At 37.4% G+C, this 22350-nt stretch overlaps 2 protein-coding genes across 5 annotated transcripts; both read right to left on the bottom strand.

Moving 5' to 3' along the window:
- Nucleotides 1-9153: 9153 nt before the first annotated feature.
- Nucleotides 9154-12461, bottom strand: LOC103446009 (APO protein 1, chloroplastic-like). 3 transcript variants are annotated; one of them, XM_008385069.4, is made up of 6 exons: nucleotides 12308-12447; nucleotides 11979-12153; nucleotides 11797-11882; nucleotides 11629-11702; nucleotides 10285-10649; nucleotides 9154-10133 (listed from the first exon to the last, which is right to left on the bottom strand). In XM_008385069.4, the coding sequence occupies exons 3-6, from the start codon at nucleotides 11849-11851 to the stop codon at nucleotides 9296-9298; spliced, it is 1332 nt and encodes a 443-aa protein (XP_008383291.2). In that variant the 5' UTR covers nucleotides 11852-11882; nucleotides 11979-12153; nucleotides 12308-12447; the 3' UTR covers nucleotides 9154-9295. The 3 variants fall into 3 exon arrangements, with proteins under 3 accessions (XP_008383291.2, XP_008383290.2, XP_070663136.1); XM_008385068.4 differs by lacking the exon at nucleotides 11979-12153 and having other exon boundaries at nucleotides 12308-12461; XM_070807035.1 differs by having other exon boundaries at nucleotides 11979-12436.
- Nucleotides 12462-13529: 1068 nt separating this feature from the next.
- On the bottom strand, nucleotides 13530-21173 carry LOC103446011 (uncharacterized). Of its 2 annotated transcripts, XM_070805670.1 has the most exons (10): nucleotides 20837-21021; nucleotides 20245-20392; nucleotides 16623-19760; nucleotides 16448-16528; nucleotides 15500-15652; nucleotides 14974-15137; nucleotides 14737-14884; nucleotides 14449-14571; nucleotides 14230-14317; nucleotides 13530-14042 (listed from the first exon to the last, which is right to left on the bottom strand). In XM_070805670.1, the coding sequence occupies exons 3-10, from the start codon at nucleotides 19683-19685 to the stop codon at nucleotides 13852-13854; spliced, it is 4011 nt and encodes a 1336-aa protein (XP_070661771.1). In that variant the 5' UTR covers nucleotides 19686-19760; nucleotides 20245-20392; nucleotides 20837-21021; the 3' UTR covers nucleotides 13530-13851. The 2 variants fall into 2 exon arrangements, with proteins under 2 accessions (XP_070661771.1, XP_008383292.3); XM_008385070.4 differs by lacking the exon at nucleotides 20245-20392 and having other exon boundaries at nucleotides 20837-21173.
- Nucleotides 21174-22350: the final 1177 nt, after the last annotated feature.

Raw genomic sequence — 22350 nt, 5'->3', positions numbered from 1 at the left:
CTTGTGGATCGAAAAACCTCCTTCACACAGATATATTTTTCGTCCAATTTCTTTAAACAAGTTAAATACCTAATTAAGATCTAACATCGATCATTTAAGTTAATTAACCACCTGCACGCACCGGTTAATATAAGTTTATTTTGTAATATTTTTTAACAGACATTTAACAAAAGTTAGGTTAAATTAACAAGGTATTTGTGACCATGCACGTATGACATCGTTCTTTGATAAGGAGAAGGTTTCACAAGGAAGAAAGAATAAATAAACAAATCAAATATCCCTATTGGAAGATTAATCTGAATTTTTCATCACAATTTCATTGAAATTTGAAACTTGAAATAGCAAATTAATTACATGTAACATATAGATTCGATTTTCCCCTACTTGGTAGTTGGTACCCGTAAATTAAAGTTGCTCAAAACGAAACTTCAATGTATTAATGTGTCGGAGGGCACAACACAAAGAGGTACGACGCAAGTTACTCAAAACAAAAATTATACCACAAAAGATTTTCACATCCTTTTCCTCAGTTTCCTTAATTTCCTTGATTAATTGTTTGATGAGATCTCTGATGTAGAATGCTGATGGCCCCGGTTCTGGATCCTCAAAGAATGAGAGATACGGAAGCATCATTGCAGGCGTAGCCACCCACAAGGCTAAGGTGGGTTGTAGCCTAAGGAAGTTTTCTGTAAGGGTAGTGTTATCGGAGGCAGAATGTCTGCCCTCCTGTTTGGGTGTCCTTCCCATCTCCTCCTACTTTATGCGGTCATGGTTAAGCCACGTCAATATTTTATATTAATTTTTTTATAGAGATAATAAAATAAAAAGCAATAAGAATATAAAATGATCACTGAAAAAATATTGATAAGGCTGTGTTAGAAGTAAAAATGGGTTTGTGAATAGATCTATTCTTTTGTAAACTCGTGTTTATAGCCTACTCAATTTCAATACATATTATTATTTAATGTACATTTAGTAGAGGAGAGGTAGTAAATAATAGTTTTATGCTAAAAATTATAAATTATTTCTATCTCCAGTCCCCCTAAAAAGACCAGTTATCCTATGTAATTTAACCTATGTGCTTCTTACTCAAGAAAATATTAATAAGTTCTTTAAATACACAATTAAATCTCTATCTCTGCAATTCCTAACTTTCCGTTGTAATTTTTCAATGAATGTCACATTTGGTACGTTCTTAATCTCTTTATTCACTTATTCTTGATTTAATTAGTCGGTTAATTATTTATATGATCCTTAAATTTATCGGTTAGGGTTATAATTTTGAGAATAGTTTATATTATATTGTTGTTCTTTTATATTGATCATTATATATTTTATATAAGCGAAAAAATAAACATATGATTTTATGGTACTATTTTCAACCAGCCCACCCAAGAAAAAAATCCTGGCTCCGCCCTTTGCAGCAATCGCAGCCACGCTCAACAACAACACAGTCATCTTCGTCGACTGAAAAAATCAGAGAGAATACACAGTGAACGCAGTGAAGCCAAATATATTCAAAACAAATAGACATCGCGAGTGAAGAAGGCGCATATTGAAAGTATTGTTTGTACGCAGTTGCTGATGTAGTCCAGCACTAGAGTATGCACGTAGTCAAGAGTACCCACTGCATGCTACACACACACACACACACAATGTGTCTATATATAGGTACGTGAGAGTACTCGTACGTACGCAAACTCATCATCGGACCAATAATAGTGTGCCATGCATGCATGCATGTTTCTTTTTCAGTGTCCATTAATTCGAACCAAGTTAATCACCATTTTCATATCCAAATATACTATTCTTACTATATGTTTGTACCATCACTCTAATAGAGTTAGGGCCCTTGGTGGGATGCTCGTGTATTGTGTCTTCTACTTTTCTACTTTTCATTTTCTTTGTTTTTTCCTCATGTAGTAGGTTGATTACTTGAAACTAAGAGTATAATACCGATGACACAACACAATCTACAAATAAATGGTTTCTTATGGCATGCATATCCATATATAGCAAGTAAAGTTTCACTTCATTGGTTCTTAGGTACTTGACCGTCTTTTTAGTTACCTTCTATGGAAATTATTCATGCATTTTATAGATCATGATTTCAAAATTCGCAGCAAAGCGCGAGCAAATTTTCTAGTATTTAACTATTGTAATGTGACAATCGGAATTGAAAATTAATGTCAAAATCAATCTGATGTTCATTTGACTTGCTAATTAGTAAATTGATGTTGGACCAGATTTAAAGTTGGACTCCCCTTCCTCATTGATAAAAGAGAACGTGTCGCCACTCGTCATAGTTGGGTTGGGTACGTCGGAGAAAATACAAGGGATGTGATGCTGATATCAACAACTCTTTTCTCTCAAATTTTGGTATTTCATCCCTTTTCACCCAATTTCAAAGCTTTGTCATCCTTGAAAGCATATATAGCTTTTTAACTTGTCTACATCTGAAACTTCATCCTTCTTTAATTTCTGGAATTGCAAGACCGCGCCAGTGGCGGCAGGTTTTGGAATGACGACTGGAATCAAGTTTTGTTGCTGCCACAGTAGATGATAGGGATAGGCAAAATATCCACGGATATGGGTAACCATGGTTACTCGCTCATTTAAAACTCTCGATACGGTTATGGGTAACCATTTAGATAAAAAAATAGTTATGAGTATAACTATTTCCCAGTAAAATTTAAATTGGTGGTTATGGGTATTACTAACGGTTATAAATGGGTATCCGTTTAACCATTTTAATACATGTAAAATTAAAAAATTTAAAAATAAAAACTAAAAACCCTAAATTTTGGACTCTCTCATGACCCAAACTCTCGCCGCTCATCTCTCTCTCCGTTGTTGATCCTAATGGGAGAGTAAATCCAATTTACAGAGTCGAACAGGAACAAATGGAGGGAGCTCAGAATCATATACATAGATGATGAGATTATTATTACATCTCAAAATATGAAAATTCGTTTAGCACAATTACCATCTATCAGGTTAAACAATATATCAATCAATATGATGTTTTTGTATAGGCTATGAATTCAAAGCAAAAGTTTTTATATTTCGAGGGAGGCCCCTCCAAATGTGAAATCCTAGCTCCGCCACTGAGATTCAACATCATATTTTCTAGTAATTTCTCTCTAAACGAAACTTGGTTTAATTTATAAACTGGAATGTGAATGCCACCACCACAATACATCCCCTACTTACTAAAGCTCAAATCATACCACAAAACCCAATTTCTAAACTACATGAACCCTATCAAATGAAACCCATCAAAATTACAGTATTTAAAAATCAACGGAGAGAAACAGCTAAGCGATAAGATTTTGAGATAACCCATATGAGATCTTCCAATTACATAATAAAAAAAAATATTGATGGGAAACAGGTGCTGACATGAACAGAAATGTAGTCTTACCTTAGAGGCTGGAGACGAGGGTGAATCTAGAAAGGAGACCACCGTGAAAACTCCATAGTGGATGCAGGTTTCTGGTGATTTTCGCCATTAACATCAAGAGACTGAGAGAGATGAGTTTACTATTGGTGTGAGCTATGCTACAAGAAGGCATCGGCAGGTGCCCCGTGCCCAGGTGCTTATTAATATTGAAGTCGTTTTGTTCTTTGACATGCGCCGTTTTGGTGTCGGACTTTGTGGATCATTAGACTATCCAATAGAGAGGGTTAAAGGTCCAAAAGCTAAAAAATGGCTTGATTTGTTAAAAATACTCATCTTCAACCGATGGCTAGGCTATAATTCTGTGGAGCTCACCAGGTCATTATTTGGCCAAAGGGCCATCAGGCTAGCCAAATGTAGCTCCTCTATTATCCCTTTTTTGAGACTCAACTCCTCAATTACAATAATTGATTGAAATTCAATGGCTATATTTGAAAAAAATCCAACTATAGTTTAACTAAATTACCAATAATTTTAAAGTATAAACTTGAAACTAATAAATTATTGAGAGGGGTGTTGTACTTTTATGCGCAAACGGAAGCGAATTTTAACAAAATTCCAATATCAACGTCACAGATGAAAGCTAAACAAACAATCTCAAACTAACACAAGAGATTTACGTGGTTCGGCGAAAAGCCTACGTCCACGAGCGAAGCACGGCCAAGAATTTCACTAAACTAATGAAGATTACAAAAGAGTTTAAACTCTCACAACCCAAATCCCACAAATTACAAACCCTAAACCAAACAAGTAGAGAACCCAAAACTAACGGATAAGATTCTCTCAAATTGCTCTCTAACTCACAAACTCACAAATTGACTCTCATCAAATTGCCACACGAATTTGCCACACACTCGTGACTCCAAACGGTGACCTCTACCCAAAACCAAAATAGAGAAAAGCTCTCTAAACCATGATGAGGCACACTAAATACAAAAACCCTAAGGTCCTATTTATAGTGCATAAGACTTAGGTTACAATAAGAATCCTAATAGGAAGTAAATCCAAATCCTAATCAAATAGGTAATTAACAAAATTTCTCCACCAAGGAAACCAACTAAGAAGTCAAAATCCAAACCCAAATAGGACACCAAAACCAAATAGGTAACACAAACCTAATTCTTTGCATCATCCTAATTTTGAGCCGTAAAAACCCAACAATGGGCTATATTTAGCCCTTTTAGTTGGAGATGGTACATAAATATGGTCTGACACTATTCATTAAAAACAATTTTTTGTAGGACCATAATTCTGGACAGGGCTATGTTTAGCCCTTTCAGTTGGAGATGACCTTAGTTTTAAGCTTGGGTTAGGAAGGCTTTGTCGTGAGAGGGGCTTATCTAGTGCGTCTGAATGTGCATTCACGTTTCATCCTAGTCAGTTGTTGGAAAAATCTAAACAGTTGAACTTATAACACATCCCTAAGCTACATCTGTTTAATATAACACATACTCTTGGATTAAATTCTAAAATTTCTACCCCAAAAATAGTTTTTCTGCTCCATCTTTATGGGTTAAACTTTTTGCCCAAGAAACAATTTTACAGTTAGATTTGATCATATTAAACCTCAGACACTGGATTTAATGAATTTATATAAAACTAAAAATTAAATAAATTTGAATCTAGACCGTTGAATCAACCAACGGTCCATTAATTCTTGCCGTCTAATTGAGCAAAGAGTCGTTGGGCTCATTAACGTGGCCGACAAACCGACGTGGGTAAGGCAACTGCTCTGCCAGTGTGTCACGCGTTTGGCACGTAGGGCGCATCGTCGTCCTGCGTCTCCCCCTTTGTTGGGCTGGTGTACGCGCATAGGAGGGCCAGCCATTTACGTAGGCTGGTTTCTTTGGTTAAATTTGTCCCAAAAATCAATTTTAATGATCCAAGGGTTGGAGCAAGTTAGGAGAAGGAGAAGTTTAGAACCTAATTTTTAAGTTCTAACCCAAGGGTTGAAGTGAGTCTAAGATGGCACATAAATGGATGGGAGTGAGAAATTTAAGTAAAGGGAGGTTTGCATGCAAAAGCTGATTTCCCTTTTGAGTTTTGAGATCTCTAAACAACGACAAACGTTCTAGGTGCAACAAAGATGTTAGAGGTAATTTAGGATTTTGGTCTCAAGCAGGAGATTGGTGGATAGGCACAGCAAAGGTCAATGATTTTGGTAAGAACTAAGGTACCGTTTGGTACGCAGACGTGACGGTACAGAACAGCACGGAACAAAACGGGGTGGAACGGAATGGGAGGGAAAGGAGATTCCGTGTTATATTTGGTACGCGCAGGACGGAACGGGACGGTTGTCCCGTTCTACATTTGGTAAGCGCATGATGGAACGGAACCAAAAGATTAAATAACTAACTTACCCTTGTTCCGTCTGTTGTTTAGTCCAATGTTTATGCGTGGGACGGAACGGAACAATTTTTTTTTTTTTTTTTTTTGAACCTGTTCATATTTGAACACATATATGGTTATCTATGATATATTTTTTACACTAACACATGACTAAAGATATGTTAAGCCATGAATTCCATCTTGCTGACCTCAGGGTCATGGATAATTGCTTGAAGGTTACTAAGAATGTTGACCACGTGTTCAACCTCGCAGCTGATATGGGCGGAATGGGCTTTATTTAGTCCAACCGTTCCGTCATCTTTCATAACAATACCATGATTAGCTTCAACATGGTTGAAGCTTCTCTGATCAATGATGTGAAGAGGCAACATTCAAACAAGAGGACGCGGCAGAAAGGAGGCAGGAAACATTCATGTTTCATGAGTATTCATCTAATAAAAGGCTATTTGGAACCTTTTCTTTCCCCCTCTATGTACCATGCATTCTAAAAAGGAGGCAGGAAACATTCATGTTTCTTGCGTATTGTCCAATGGCAAATCGGTATTATGGTTTTCCTTTTTTCACTTGTACGCTTTGTATGCTTGAATTTTTCCTTCTACAAGTTTCGAGAGGTAGCTACAACTAACGGGTTTTCATATTATACAGCTTTGACTCAACGTTTAAAATTGGCCTAAACTGGCGAATTTTTTAACGATTTTGCCTATTCTGGTTTTTTTGTTTTTTTTTTTTTTTTTGGTATACTACCTGCTACTGCAGCGAGGTTGTAATTTACTTGCTGATCACGGGTGGTAGGCTAATCAAGAAACAAGATTCAAATGTTTCAATCAGTGATTTTCTAAGTCGGAATTTAGGACTAAACATTGAGTGATGATTACAGAGAGATGAACACAAGACTAGATGAAAGAGAGTAAAAAAGATGTAGGATACAACTCGTATCAAGTCACTGCTGGATTTTCAATATTTATCCATTAATCCAACATTAGACCAAGTTTTTCCAAGCCAACCATACGTTTGGACCAAGAATAATTCAAAAAGATGGACAAACTCACCCTGGCTAAGAATTTACAGCATTTTTAAGAAAGATCTGGCCAAAAATATGTATCAACACTTGCATCAGTTATTTCACATTACATTATCGGTTGTTTCTCCACTGTTCGGGTTCTACTGTACACATTTATGTCCTCAGATTCATGCGGTAGAGAGAAATACATCTAAAAGATTTGTTTTTTATTGTTAATAAACCCAGAAATTTTTCGGTCCTTGAATAAATATAGTGAGTGAAAGATCAGCACAAAAGATAAAAAAGAAAACACCAATTAATTAAAACCCAGAAAACTTTCAACAGAAACGCAAAACAAAGAAACAAAACGAGCACAAAAAAAAATTGAATCAGAAAAGATCCTATACATCTAAAGCCTGAGCAATATTTGGTAGTAAAGATTTTTTCCTATCTATTATCTGCTGCACGTACTACACAAGAAGCAGCTTTTATCCATTGATTAAAGTCAAAAACTGAGATTCAACAAGCTATCAATCGCATTAAGATACCTGGGTCAATCTGCAGCGCGACAGAAGTGGCTCCGTGCTGCTGCCTGCTGGCTGGGTGCAGTCGGCGGCTACAGGAGAGGATGAGGATGAGGAGGAAGGCTCCGGGAAAAGAAACGCAGCGGCAGAGAACATGGATTGGATTGGGATACTTGGAAATATAGCCATTTTAGAGATCACCTATTGAAATATAACCTTCATTTTTCATTTTTTATAAAACTAAGACATATTGCCCTAAGTTTAAAACCTTCCCCGCTTCCAAAACCGTGGTGTTTCTTTTCTAAATCTTCGTCCCCATTGTTTTTTTTTTTCTTAAACAAACTTTCCTCCACAAAACGCACCAAATTAGTCTTGAATAAAATATAAACAGTCCAAACACGCCAAATATAGATAAAGTCGAAAGTATAATCTCATCACTTGTCTGCCTTAGAGACGTTTGCAGCAACTTGTCCTCTGTGACCACCAACCAGTCCCCCTAGCGGCAATGAAACCAACCTTCTTACCAGGAGAAGCGTTACGCCATACTCTTGTAGCCGGTCCAATATGTGATGATTACCTCCTTCGTGAGGATGCTCGACTGGGTTCATAGCCACACCACGAATAAGTTTTCAGAACACTTTTGTTAGTTTTGATTGTTTCTTCATCTAGTATAGTAGTTACTGCTTGGCGTGATCACTTGGTTCAATTACATTTGGGTAAAGGGAAGTTTGGTGGTGGTGTTTAAATGGAGATGAGGAGTCTAGAGACAGCATAGGAGTGTTAAGAGAAGGTTAAGGGTAATTAAAGCCTTTTTAATTCTATTTTTGGTTAGTTTTATTAAATGAGAAAAGCATATTATATTAGCACCTCACAAATTGTTGAATAAACCTCACGTACTTAATACACCCCACTTCCTTCCCCATAATACCCTCACACCCCACATTCTTAATATATATCTTACATTTTATACACACACCCCACATTTTTTATACATCCCACATTTCTCAAATCTTATAACACTCATTTTTAATTTTGCCGAATGATTTCAAACTATATGAACTTTAGTTTGCCAAATGATTTCAAATTGAATGATTTAAAAAAAAAATGTTTAGACTCATTTGAACATTTTTCAATAACAATAATAATGATTTCAAAGCTTTCGAAACACCGATTTCGTGTTCCATTTGTCAAAAATAATTTTTCTCAATCAACATGTTTATAGTTTCATTGCTTAAGGTTTTATTCAACAATGGAGAATGAGAGGGACTTTGATAGTTGAAATAAATAAATAATACATTAAAAGAGATTTGTAGTGTATTTATAAAAAATTTATTATTATTTAAACCTAACAAGGTCAAAATTGTCATTACATAGTAGAGTAAATAAGTCATTAATATTAAATTTTAATATAGGGTGCATTCAACATTTTGTGAGGTGTTAATATAAAAAGCCAATTAGAAAATGTAGGTTATATTTCAACAAGTGATTTCAAAAATGGTTATATTTCCAAATATCCCAATTGAGGGTTTGTTTTATGATTTGGAGGTTTAAATACTAAAAAAGATAAGGGTCATTTTTGTCTTATAATTTTATAATTTTGTGTTCCACAGGAGTGGAACGAAAATTTAACCAAATTTCATTCCGTGGGATAGCGCGTTTTACTGTCTTTGACGCACCAAACGTATGACAAATGCATTCCGTCTCATCCCAGTGCCAAACGGTACCAAAAAATCACTTTGTTGTGCCATGGATGCAATACGAGGATTTTGGCTGACTAGACCTTTCAAAATTTAATATTGAAAGAACGAATATGCCCAAAGTGATGAAGGAGGGGGTGATGTGATAGGTCTAGAACAGGTCCAGGGTTCGAAACCATCCAAATGTAACAAAAAAAAGTTTATATACACGTTTTAGCATATTTAGAACTCAAGGTAAGTATATAACTCATTAGAAACTTAATCCTCAGGCAACTAATTGTGCCTCCTCACTTTTAGGGACTACAATGTCAAGCCTCATCATGGGTTTATATTTCTCAGGGATCCGTGCACCTGCCTGCAAGCAAACCTCTACCACTGCAGGAGCCTTCCCGTAGAACTTCTTGAGTGCACCGCCCTTCAGTGGAGGCCCTTTGGGGTCTTCGACGTGCCATACATAATTTGGAGGTAAAACCTCGTCCACGGTAGCATCCTGCCAGCCATGCTTCCCATCCCTCCATTGGTGCTTGAATTCCCCACAAAGCTTTGCATTGTGACCCCAAGGTCCCACATGAACCTCGGAGCAATACCCGCATGCCTTCACAGTGTATTTCTTCATCAGCTTTGTCACCCCCAACCTAACAGTTTCATATGCATCCATTGTATCCTGTGCAATCCTGGGAATATCCGTTGGCAGTGGAGGTGGAAACCGCTCACAAGCCCCATGTGTGTCGAGATCAACAAGGGAAGATGGATCTGCAGAGCACCCTGGTTGAGGCTCCTCTAGCAATCCACCTCGATCTATCACTTTCCTTCCAATCATCCGGATGGGTTTGGTCCTTCGACGTGAAGGGTACTCGGGGATCTCAACACCAGCTTGGATGCACAGCTCCACAACAGCTGGAATCCTGTCGTATTGAAATCTAGTTTCATGCTTAATGCGTCGACCAAAAGGGTCAAAGAGATGATATGCCTCGATGGGTACAAGTACGTCATTGATGGAACCCTTGATCCAGGAGTGGAAGCTTCGGCGTTTAGCACTAGTTGAACCAAGACAGTCCTGTATGTGATGACCAGAGTGGCTTACATGAACCTCAGAGCATTCACTGTAAAAGAACAAAACCAATTTAATATTCCAATTTAAAACCTAGACTGCTAAAAGTTTTTTTTTTTTTTGACAAGCAGATTGCTAAAAGGTTAGTACAAAGCTATATACAACCTGAAAGATGGACACCCATATAAATAAAGCATACTTACGTGCATCCGTATACAGGAATGACGTGCAACAGCTGCGCCATGCCTTTAATTAAAACTTTCCAGGAATCTAGTACTTGGTGAGCAACAGGAATCAGATCAGTGGCAAGTAATCCATTTTTTGGAGGTTCAAGGGGCTTCTCTATACCCAATTCTTCAAGTTTCTTGTCATCCTTTGCGAACTGCTTGATCTTCTTTAAGGGAATAGGATACGGTTTCTTCTTATTCTTAGGTAGCACAGGTGGAAGATCCACATTCTGGGGATATGCTTCTCGCTTCCTAGAAGTTGGTTCTACTCTGGTCTTCCTACTGGCAGCAAAGATAGTCCCAAATATACTTCCGCCTTTATGAAGTTTTCCATGCTCAAACTGCATTTGAATAAAAGTTCAGTGTGAGATTTAAGGATGAGACTCGAACTCATGAGTACAATATGTAGTTACAAATAAGAAGATATTCTCAAAGCACCTGTACTGTCATCAATTACAGTAACATTAGCCTCAGATATTCTCAAATCACAGTAACACCACTAGGACACATGTAAGAAACTAATTAATTAGTTGCGACAAGCACAATGTTTCTCAACCGCTCCAGCTACTCCAGGAGCAACATTATTGGAACTTTTTGATCCCTTATACTTTATAGGTATCTACTTTGTTGTAAATTTCACTTGCAGACTCACAAGGAAACAATTATAACTCGGTTATGGGTTACCAACTACTATAAATGAGAATCATGAAGTTGTGAACCCCAAGAAAATTCCACGAAAAATGTACAGTACACAAACATTTTTAACCATTTCCAGGAGTTACACATGATCATACACTACACTCCAGTTTTTGCTACAGTGCACCACATCATGGTGAAGGACATATGCTAATCTCCTAAAATCAAATTAGTAATTTACTACTCAGAGGTTTCAAGGTATTTCCATAGTCCACAATGAATTTTTAAGACTTTTGGATGAATTTATCAATGGCTGCCTGCAGATGCAATACCACATAGATGACCGATAAATCGGAACCAACATTGTGTAGGTCTAATAAAAAGGTCGTACCCAGTGCACAAGGCTCCCGCTTTACGCAGGGTCTAGGAGAGGTCTAATAATATAATATATTAATAATAGCCCTCAAATTTTTCATAATTATGATTAGGAGTGGTTTGCTTGCTCTCGTTTGAACTTGTACACAGCAAGCTCCAACAAAAAAGGTGATGGCATGGTTAAGGAACTGGCTGGATAAGAATTTTTGCATAATAATTCGCCAGATCTATTATGCATATTTGTAGTACAGTTCCACAAAAATCAGCAAACAAACAAGACCGAAGGGAAGATAAAAGAGAGAATCAAACCTTCAACCCAAGACTGTACGATCTTGCAGCTGATAACTGAGGCAACTTGAACTCATCGATACAGAGGCAAGCACCTACAAAAGTTAAGCAAAACCAATACATGTTATTCGTAACTTGTTTCTTAAAATTCAAACTTGAAGATCGAAAATGAAAGAAGAACTCGATCACCTTTCGGATATGGCTCCCACAAAGCAGAGGATACTGTTGGAGGATTCTGGAACATCTCACTAATTTTAATACGATTCTGCAGTCTCCTGGTAAAACCAATTACCCAATAATCATGATTCCATTACAAAGCCAATATATAACACTTGAGAAAAATTGCTAAAGAAAGAACATGGGTATTCTACCGAAAGGAAAATCGTTTCCGGGTTGGAACAACATCCCAATTCCCCACCCGAATACAATGCTTTCTTATTCTTGGTTCGAGGCCAAAGTTACTGCAAATGTTGTTACTTTCACACCCCAAATCCCAAATTTCAGCCCAATCTCACTCGGTGGTAGATTTCTTTGGGACTGTTGAATCTACAGAAACCATCAAACGGATATTTGAAATTTGATGTGTTCTCTGAAGCTTTTCCTCAAACACTCGGCGTGCACAGGCAAAACAAAGGCTGGAAAATACCAACCCAATTCACAGTTAGGATATAAGCATGCGTACGTGAGAGAAAGAGCTTACCTTTGGCCGTTGAGTAACTTGGTAGCTTGATAGTTCGTTAGCTTCTTAGCAATTTTGTGAAGGAGAAGACACAACCGCTAGTCTGCTACTGTCAAGAGCTTCATTATCTCTTGATGAATGGACATGGTTGGCAATAGCACATTTATACAAGGGCATAAATATGAAATAAAAAGTATGATTTTGTTCCTCGTAGATCGAGCCAAGTTCCATTTTCGTCACGTTTGCTATGCAGTCTCAATTTTGTTGGCAAAAACATAAGGTGTCAACTTCGTTGGCTACAAAAAAAAAAGTACATCTCAAACTTCATCCAACATGTTTAAACATGATTAACATCCTATTAAAACACTAGTTAGAAAGTGTCGACATATAACGACGACATAACGCACTCATAACAAAGTTACGTCATCACAATAGGATTAGCCGTATTTAGCTATTAAATTAAAGAAATATGTATATCGTCATTGCATTCGGTGAATTGAACTTGATATCTCCTTCAACCAAATGAAGATAACTATCGAGAAATCAGAAGCTAGTTGGTCTTTCTTTTTTCTACGCTCACGTATAAGTTTTTTTACCTTGGTTCTCAACAAGGAAACCCTACTCGAGTTTAACCTCAAAAAAAGAAAAGAAAGAATTAAGAGATGGATTACTCTAAAACAAATGATGATTCAAGTTTAAAATTGGTTGGCGTGGCGCCAAGGGATGTCGTGACCTAGCATATCCTTCAAAACCCTAATCCTAACATGGAGACAATAGCTTCACACAACGCTTGCCTAATGTCCCCAAGTCCACTTGTATTTATTGATGAAATTAAAGTGATTTGCTTTTTATGTTTTTCATACACGCAATTTTCAGAAAAGATTATTTAAATTCTCATATGATTTTTAGAGAGGTGAATTAGAACACAAAATCTCGAGTACGCAACTTTAACATGATAAAATGTTGGGAGTAGGAAATTTTCACTCTTTTTTTTGTATGGTTGAGAATATACTTTACAACACAAATATGGTCTGATTAAGATGCAAATTTAAGATGTAACAACCACGTTTAAATCTCACCTTATAACTTCGAGAGATGTAAATATTAGTTCCGCTCCTATAAAAATGTAAATGTGAGAATTCACTATTTTCTCTCTTCAACTAGAGACACGTTTTTAACATATATTTTAACACGCGTTTTTGTTTGGTAAACGTTTCAGAATGTAATAAAATAGACGAGCAAATGATCATGAAACAATTGGCTTTCACAGCTTCTTTTTTTTTTTTTTTTTTCATTTATTTCATTGAAATTTGAAAAATAAAAGTTCGTGCATCACTATGAACACAAATAAAAGATTTACATATAAACCCAGTTCTTCCCTTTTATGCACCTAAATACACAATCATTCCGTTCTGTAAAATAGTTCGATTCACAATTACAATGGGAGCCCTTCTTCTCCCCAGTCGTCATATAATACACACAACCTATACGGAGTATAAATAATTTCTTGTAATCGGCTCTCGTGCAAAGCCAAGATTGAACGAGGGGATCATCGTGGAACCCTGCTACTTGGGGACCTGGTTCTGTGGTTTAGTAGGTCGGCAAGCTGCAGTCATCACCTGCAAGCGTTTGGTTATTTCCGTAAACGATGGGCGAGCAACAGGATCGGCGGCCCAGCATTGCTCCATTAGCAACTCCCATTCGGGATCACAATAGGGTGGCACATGTGGCCTCAATGTGTTGTTCACAATGCCTCCTGCAAGCAACAAAGTGTCAGTACAATTTCCGGTTTCTGTCTCTATTCTCGACTCCATACACGAGAAGTCAGCAGATGAGCAATGACACATGCAAAGCCAGCAGGACTAATTAACAAGATATTAGATGTGCTTGAATATCGGACCGAATCCCAGTTAGACATCGTGAAGAGAGAGCTTAGTACGCACCTATGATTGCTCCGTAATGCATATTGGCATAAGGCTCCTCACCAGTTAGAATCTCCCATAAGACAATACCAAAGGAGAATACATCAACCTGTCAACAGGCATGAAGTGGCTCTATGACATTGCATCAACGTGTGGGGAAAAAAATAATCAGCAGAAACTGTGCGGCAGTAACATTCTTTTTCTGCCGGTAAGCATTAGATATGAATTGTAGCATCATACCTTTTCAGAAACCTTACTGCTGCTACCATTAAGAAGCTCAGGAGCCATCCATGGTAGGGTTCCCCTAACACCACCAGTAACCAAGGTATTTCTTTTGATTTTTGACAAGCCAAAATCTCCTACCTGCAAATTACATAATTCTCTGCTAAATACGATGTTTGATTTGGAACATAACTGTTTGGCAATGAAGAAAGGACAATAAAAAAGGCCCTTATAAAAGCAAGATTCTAACATGAATTCCTGCTCAATTATAAAATCTTATATAGACAACAAGAATTATACAAATACCTTGCAAATGGGTCGTTGAGGGTCTTTCAAATTTACAAGCAAATTGTCGCATTTCAAATCAAAGTGCACTATGTTTTTTGAATGTAGGTATTCCATTCCAAATGCTGCATCCATCGCAATAATGAGCCGCTTACGACGATCAAGATGTCTGGGAGTTCATAAAACCAACATAAGTTGGAGTGCCTGGTACACTGCTAAAGATTACATCATTGACATAACTAAAGAGAGCGATGTTACCTTTCCTTGCTAAGTAAAACATGCCTCAGAGAGCCATTCACCATGAACTCTGTCACCGTGGCTAGTGTTCCTCCTGGTCCATTCTGAACAACGCCATAAAACGCCACCACATTTGGATGGTGAAGCTTCGAAAGAATTTCAGCTTCGCGCCAGAACTCATTAGTCTGAACAAAGGGGAGGGGGGGGGGGGGGGGGGGGAAGAAGAGGATCAATGGTTATTGTTATTGATATGTCACATGATGACAAGTTAATGAGCACAATGCTGTAGGTGAATGCTACCCTCCACCAGCAACGAGGGGTTACCGTAAATATCTGAAATAACGATCACTACCAGACTAGAAGATGGAGGGATCACAGCCATCTAAATTTGAATCGATGGATTGTTTATAGCCTTCCATTCCAATTTGTATAGTATCACAATATAAATATTCTTCACCTTTGACTGGAAAACCATATTCACCTGACATTATTCACTCTGACCTCTAGCTTAGTGAACTATTGAACAAGAAAACTCTGTTCTACTCACCAGTCTTTCTTGCTCTGATGAACGCCCTGTGAAACAGCTCTTTTTTATTCGTTTAATGGCCACATCTGTTCCCCTCCACTTTCCATGATAAACAGTTCCAAAAGTGCCAGAACCCAATTCCTTAAGCTCTTCAAGATCTTCATTCTCAATGATCTGCAATGAAATACATACATGGCCAACAAGAGAATCAGCAGAATTCAAACATCTCCAAAATACATACATGGCCAACAAGAGAATCAACAGAATTCAAACATCAACTGAACAAGGTACGGATGATAACAATAAGGAATAAACGTATGTCTGACACTACATAATGAACACGGCAAGATGTTCCATCAACAAATTTTGCTGTGCAAAAGTTGGGATGTTTGATATTAGCATCACAATGAAGCTTCTACTAAACAAATCATAGTAAAAAAATAACCAGGATTCTTGTAGCATACACACAAGGCAGAGTTTGGATGCAAGATATTCTATTAGGAAGTCATTTAGGTTTAACAGTTGTAAAATAAGAGTTGGCAAGATGCCAGAAATGGTATGAAGAGATTAAACTGTAAGTTAGTAATGGCAGTGCCATGGTAGTTAGGGAAGTATAATACCATATATTCTGATGTTTGAGTGATTGGTGGTTTCCATAAAACAGAATTACAGAAAAGGAACATGGTGGGAGTGGCAACACCGCTAATAAGCAGGTTGTGCAGGCAGAATTCTATGATGGAAAGGTAAAATTTTGCTTCCAAATGCAACCCAAGTACTATTGGTTTTACTCAAATAATTCCTTGACTTTAATTGAACAAGAATACCAAAAAATCTTATGCTTGGAAGAACAGAAAGAAAAGAAAAACAGATCCATATAGTTTATTGATAGGTTACAGAGAAGAGCACTAGTTAACGCCTCCGTAATGCAGATAGAAATTGTAATAAGTAAAGTATCATAAACTATCATACCTGCAAAGTAGAAATATCAAATTCTTCCAGAGAAAGATCGACAAGAGGTACACCTGTGTTCTGAACATTTAGCTCAGCATTCTGCAAGAAAGAGCAATCGAAAATTGGTCAGAGGCAATCAATAAGATAAGTTGAGAACAGTGTGATTTACCAGTAAAAGATACAGCAGAAATACCTCATACTCTGATTCTCTTACTCCATGATGTACCCCATCCAGCTGCTCACTTTCAATTCCCTTGAGTGGCGTATGATTGTAATCTGAACCTATATTCATGGCGTTTGGTCCAGCTACACCGGGCAACCCTTGCTGAATATCTTCATCAAAATTTATTTGGGAGTCAGTGTGACCAAAAACAACTCCACCAGACTTCAAAGGTGGAAAGCTGTAATCTACTGGAGTCTCTGCTCCAATATCGGTCGGTGGGGATGAGAAACCCAGATGGTCCTGATCCATAAGGGAAACATCTTTTCTTACAAATTCATTCTGAGCCAAATTTCGGAAATATGACCAATGCTTAGGCTCAGGATTCTCCATGTTCAAGCTCAAGCCAGTACCATCGCCAGGAAGTGGAGGAAGGTCAGAAAGATCCCCTGAGATTGTAGCTTTGGAAAATATATCAGACAGGAAATCACGCGGAAAGCGGTCATTAATATCAATGAGAATGTCTCCCTGCTCTGGAGTGCCAGCACCAGTAGCAGACTCCCCATGAGCAACACCTCTGGGGTTCTCTGCCCTAGCCAATGGTTGTCCATGACCTTTGGCATTATTCTCATTGTCCTTACTGCCAGCAATCTCAGACCATTTAAATTCTGGTGGAACTGAAGCAGAATCATGTGTAAGCTTCCCAAATGTTTCCGGATCAGCAGTTTGTTGAGTTAGCACTGCCGCTTCTTTATCATTGTTACTTGGGTCTTTGTAGTTATCTTTTGGCCGGCCCATTTCCTGATCCGATTTTTGTACCTTTGACTCAAGCCCCTCATGATAAGTATCAGAACTCATTTTACTAATATTTTCAGCAAATTCTTTATACTTTCCAAATTGTGCCAGTCCATCTTCAACGTGCAATAGTTTTGAAGGTAAGCCAGGCTGCACAGACTGCAAGGGGACATTCTCACCATGCAATTTATCCAAAGAGTCCGCAATTGGTAGTGAGTGATCTGACTGTGCCTGAGTTACCATAAACTGGGAACCAAAAGAATCACCAGATTTTGATAAACGGTTCAATTCTGCTTGTTCCCTGGGGATCCGCTCAGAATGATAGACACGCTGAGGAGCCACAGGCGGGTCAAGGTAGCTAAAGTCCATAGAATCAACCTCAGAGCCACCATATCTAGAATCAACCTCAGAGCCACCGTATCCAGGATTAGACAGTCCACTGGCTGTGTCGAATCGGTCATCTTCATTGATCTTTTTCCCATCATTTACATCTTCAGAGGTCATTGGATTTTGTCGAGGTTCCTGGAGCTTTTTGCTGCTTCTTGTAGCCAACAAAGGTGACCCTGTCTCTGCAGCTGAATTGGCAACTGAAACTTCATCCCTAGAAATATGATTGGGAACTGAACTGTCAGATGGAGGTAGAGAAACGGTGTTGTCATTTACTAAATTCCTAGGCTTATCGCTTTCATTTATCTTATGGAGAGAGCTCTCTCTCTTCATTCTTGCCTCCTTTGGTGGAGCCTCCTTCTCTGAGGATCGAATTTTCTCAGGTTCATTTATCTTTTGTGCAGAGCTGTTTCTTTTCAATTTCATCTCCTTTATGGGCAATTCTGAACCTTGCCCATGCATGCCACCATATAGCTGCTCTTCAATCAATCCCCCCTGTTGAGTGGATTGACCATATACAGGCACTGAATCTATATTTCCTCCAGGTGTTGCATATTGAGAAGGGTGAGAACCAGAATCATATTGCAATGGAACCGATGAAGGCACATGAGTCAGACCATCTTTCCCAGGGACAGGGTGGAAAGTTGATACTGGATGCTGTCTGGCTTCCACACTATGCACCTTCTGCCCCTGGTATGGTTGTGAATTGGATTCATAAGCCCTTGAAGAACCTGGAAGTACTGGTTGAGAAGATTGATTAGTTGCAGAAGGCACATTTGGTGCAGAGCGTGCTGCGCCAGAACTAGCTGTATCAGGCACTGCTCGAGTGCTCTCCCTTACAACATTTAGACTGAGCAACTCTTCCAAGTTGTTGCCTGAAGAACTTGCCAAAGCAATAGAATTCTTTCTTGAACCTATGTCAATACCGTTTACAGCAACTACATACTGAACCTCAGAATCACCGTCCATGCTTTCTACACCATACTGAGAGTCCTCCAAATCAACATGAGAAAACAGGAACATCCTAGGTTTCTGTGATCCCCCGTCTTGTTGCACATTGCATTCATCCATCATGTTTTGCAGATCTTCATCACATGAAACAGAAACAAGTGCATCAAGATCCTCACCAGGAAGCTGATACTTTATTGCACGAGTTCCGTCATAAATTGTCAACATTTTCTGCATCAGATCCTGCCAAAAGATATCCTTGTTTAACCGTATAATACGTGTTTCACCTCCAACATATCTAAGCCTTCCATCACTCGGACGCGGCAAAATTCTACCACCAAAGCTGCAGAGAAACTTTACTTTCCTCACTGAGCTATCAGACATTCCTGAAGAAGCATAATGAAGTCCTCGATTGCTGTCATTCCTTGATGAGGTTTGTGGTAATTGTACCGAATCATAGTAACTCTTATCTTCATGTGCATAAGATGGCTTTCTTTCGGATTCCTGGGCACGCCCCTTATCTACCGAGTTCAGTAACGAAGGATCAGACCCACTTTCTGAACCTGTATGGCTAATTCCCAGTATGCCTTTTAGATCCATATAGTTAGGAGCACTATTAGGATCCCCAGAAGCTAAATGTTGCCTTGGGTTCACCCTTTCCCTCATGAATTCAAGAGCAAATTCCTCACCAGTCTGAATGGAGTAATTCAACACAGGCCTGGCTCCAACAGCAACATTGTAATCTGGAGGTCGCATGTTAGTATTGGCATTACTTGATGGATCCTGGAAGTACCTTTGATTGGATGACCCATTTCCGTCGTTTCTAGCTTCAACATTATTGTAGCGTACACGCTCATAGTTTTTATGTTGATCCATTGTACCTTTACCCAGATTTATATCCATAGAGTCTAAATTCACATGGATAAACATCCAAGCAAAAAAACAGTAAATATGACACGTGAGCATGTTCCCATGGGTAGCCAACTGCAATCTTTGCCAACAGCAAACATTCTTCCAACAAAGCAATCCTTAACTAGTAACCTAAGGGAGTAAATGAGGCATCACTAGATCAGTTGGCCGTAAGGATAATTTCTAAGCATGAGCAACATATAAAAAAACAACCTTCTCCAACAAGACAGCAGTCAGAAACTTGAAGCACCTTAAACAAATTACAAATTTGAAATCAAATGCATCTATGATTTGTGAAACAAAAAGAGTAAATCCATACATAGATAATCCAAGTCTAAAGTGCAAACTACATAATCAAATATTTTAACCTAACAACCTCTCATAATTATCCATTTTTCAGAAATGCAATGATATGCACATACATACTTGAAGCACCTTCATACGCTTCGAAACAGGCTTCTCTATAAACAATACAAAAGTTGGAAAAAGTCGCTTATAGGATTTCCGAATTGCTCAATTATTTAAAATCACAAAAATATTAGCTTTAAGTCCTATTTTCCTTCCTATTCTCATTGACCAAACAGGCAATAAATCAACATCCCTAATGACATCCTACAATTCACATTGTTTCGATCAACTTGAGACTGCATCATCAATGATCAACGTGGTCTGTATCCGTCTCCTCATCTTTTTCAGTCATTTTCTCATCATCCAAACAGTATATAGATGTCCAACAAGCACACAGCTAAAACAGCTCGGTTTCACTACAATCAATGCCAGTAACACAATCTTAATAAAATTAGACAATCCATGAAAAATTAAACAATTTGTGAAAGTGATTAAATCAGAAAATTATTGGAGTAGAAAGGACTAGAGGAGACTTCAGATAGACTTGAAGGGTGCCGGCATACAACTCAGACTCAAGATCCTAAACCAAAAAAATCAATCCCAAAAAAAACCCTAATCGAGTACACATAAACACTAAAAAAATACCAAAATTCACAACAAAAACGCAAGATTCAGCAAACGAACTCCGACCCAGTCAACCTCACACAAAATTAGCTCAAAATTGAACATCTAATCCCCAAATCAACAAAAAAAGACAAAATCTTGTCAGAGATCCAGCTGAAATCAGCACAATAATTGGATGAACAAACACATAAACGATCCGAAAAATAAAAAATAAAAAAGATTAACATAATGATTACCTCCGAAAACACTAACAATCGATCAATCAAGAGCATGAACACTCACTGTGATGACCTCTCTCTCTGATGATAGTTGAACTCTCTGTGAGCTCAAAGACTCCAACATTTTTTTACTTTTTTTCTTCTTTTTGTTTGTTTTTTCAAGAAGATTTTGGGAGTCTCTGAATTTTCGGCTTTTTCAGCACGGTAACCATTTTTTAATTTTCAAGGCAGAAAAGGAAAAAAAATTAATTAAGAAATTTAAAAATAAATTAAAAAAACATAAAAAAATGCTGTGTTTAGAAGGCATTGGAAAGGATATCCCACGCGATTTATGGCCGCGTGTCTCACACTGTCCAGTTGGAGGTGGAGGTGATCTGTCACATATGACCCAAAATTGGGTGGATTAAAATTGGATTCTCTCTCTTTTGCCAAATATTCTAATCAAGATGTTTTGTTTCACCTAATTTGTCGTCTAAGTAAATCGAATAGGAGAGATTTACTTTCAAGTAAATACCAAATATCTCTAATAATTAATAAAACAATTATTGTCAATTTCAATCCTATGAAATTATCAGTTTAACTCTCTAATTAAAACAAAATATGAATAAGAAATATGAGGCATAAATGTAATTTCACACAACCAAATTTTGCTGTTTTTTTTAACCTCACTTACATGTAATCCTAACATATCTCTAATTAAAAATTAAAAATTAAAAAAAATAAAAAATTCTCACTCTCACATACTCTATCACTCTTTTCCTCTCTCCTTCTATTTCAAAAACAAAAATAAAATAAAAAATTCACACACTTTGTGTGTGCTGTATGCTAGTCACTACTTATAATTATTGGTTTTATCATAGTTAGAGAGATTTTTGTTTTAAAATGACTGACAACGCTTTTAGATAAATTATGAGCTCATTTGGATGTGTTTTTAAAATGACTAAAAGTGCTTTTAGAGAAAATATTTTTGAATTTCAAAAGCATTTAAAGTGATTTATGCAAGAAGCACCAATTATGTGCTTCTTCTAGAAAGCACTTTAAATGATTTTTCAGGATTTACTTGCATTTTTACTAAGGATTGGTTCTAAAAGCATTTTTACCAAAAACGCTTTCAGTCATTTTAAAAGCATATCAAAACAAGCGCGTTTTTTATAAAAAGTACTTAAGTGCTTTTTTATGATTCCCTTATATTTTTATTAAATATTAATTTTAAAATATTTTCACAAAAAATACTTTTGACTATTTTAAAAACATTTTTAAAACCCACATATTAGAGGCGACTTTGAATTGTCGACTTTTTAATAATTGTTTCTAAAAATTCCATGGACTTATGCTTGGAGGGGTCCCAAAACTTTAATAAGGTAAATAGTTAATTGCCAAGCAACTGCCATCTTGTCAAATTGTTCCTTCTCACCCTTCTCCTTTTTTCAGAAACGTTTGCATAACAAGTGGTTTTAAGTATTAATGGGATAAATCGAGCGTGTGTTTGACATTTCTTGAAACTTAAGCAAATAAACATATATAGTACGCTA

This window comes from Malus domestica, chromosome 10 (genome assembly GCF_042453785.1).
Source record: "Malus domestica chromosome 10, GDT2T_hap1".
Lineage (NCBI taxonomy): Eukaryota > Viridiplantae > Streptophyta > Magnoliopsida > Rosales > Rosaceae > Malus > Malus domestica.
The sequence above is the reverse complement of the archived record's forward strand: the minus strand, read 5'-3'. Positions and strand labels throughout refer to the sequence as shown.

Coding starts and splice junctions, on each gene's coding strand:
- LOC103446009 (XM_008385068.4), bottom strand. CDS start 11,851: ATGTTCCAGAATCCTCCAACAGTATCCTCTGCTTTGTGGGAGCCATAT. Junction 11,703..11,796: donor GTGGGAGCCATATCCGAAAG/GTGATCGAGTTC, acceptor TAACTTTTGTAG/GTGCTTGCCTCTGTATCGAT. Junction 10,134..10,284: donor ATTCCTGTATACGGATGCAC/GTAAGTATGCTT, acceptor GTTCTTTTACAG/TGAATGCTCTGAGGTTCATG.
- LOC103446011 (XM_008385070.4), bottom strand. CDS start 19,685: ATGCTCACGTGTCATATTTACTGTTTTTTTGCTTGGATGTTTATCCAT. Junction 15,653..16,447: donor TTGATATTTCTACTTTGCAG/GTATGATAGTTT, acceptor ATTTCATTGCAG/ATCATTGAGAATGAAGATCT. Junction 14,318..14,448: donor GCAGTAAGGTTTCTGAAAAG/GTATGATGCTAC, acceptor GCCTGTTGACAG/GTTGATGTATTCTCCTTTGG.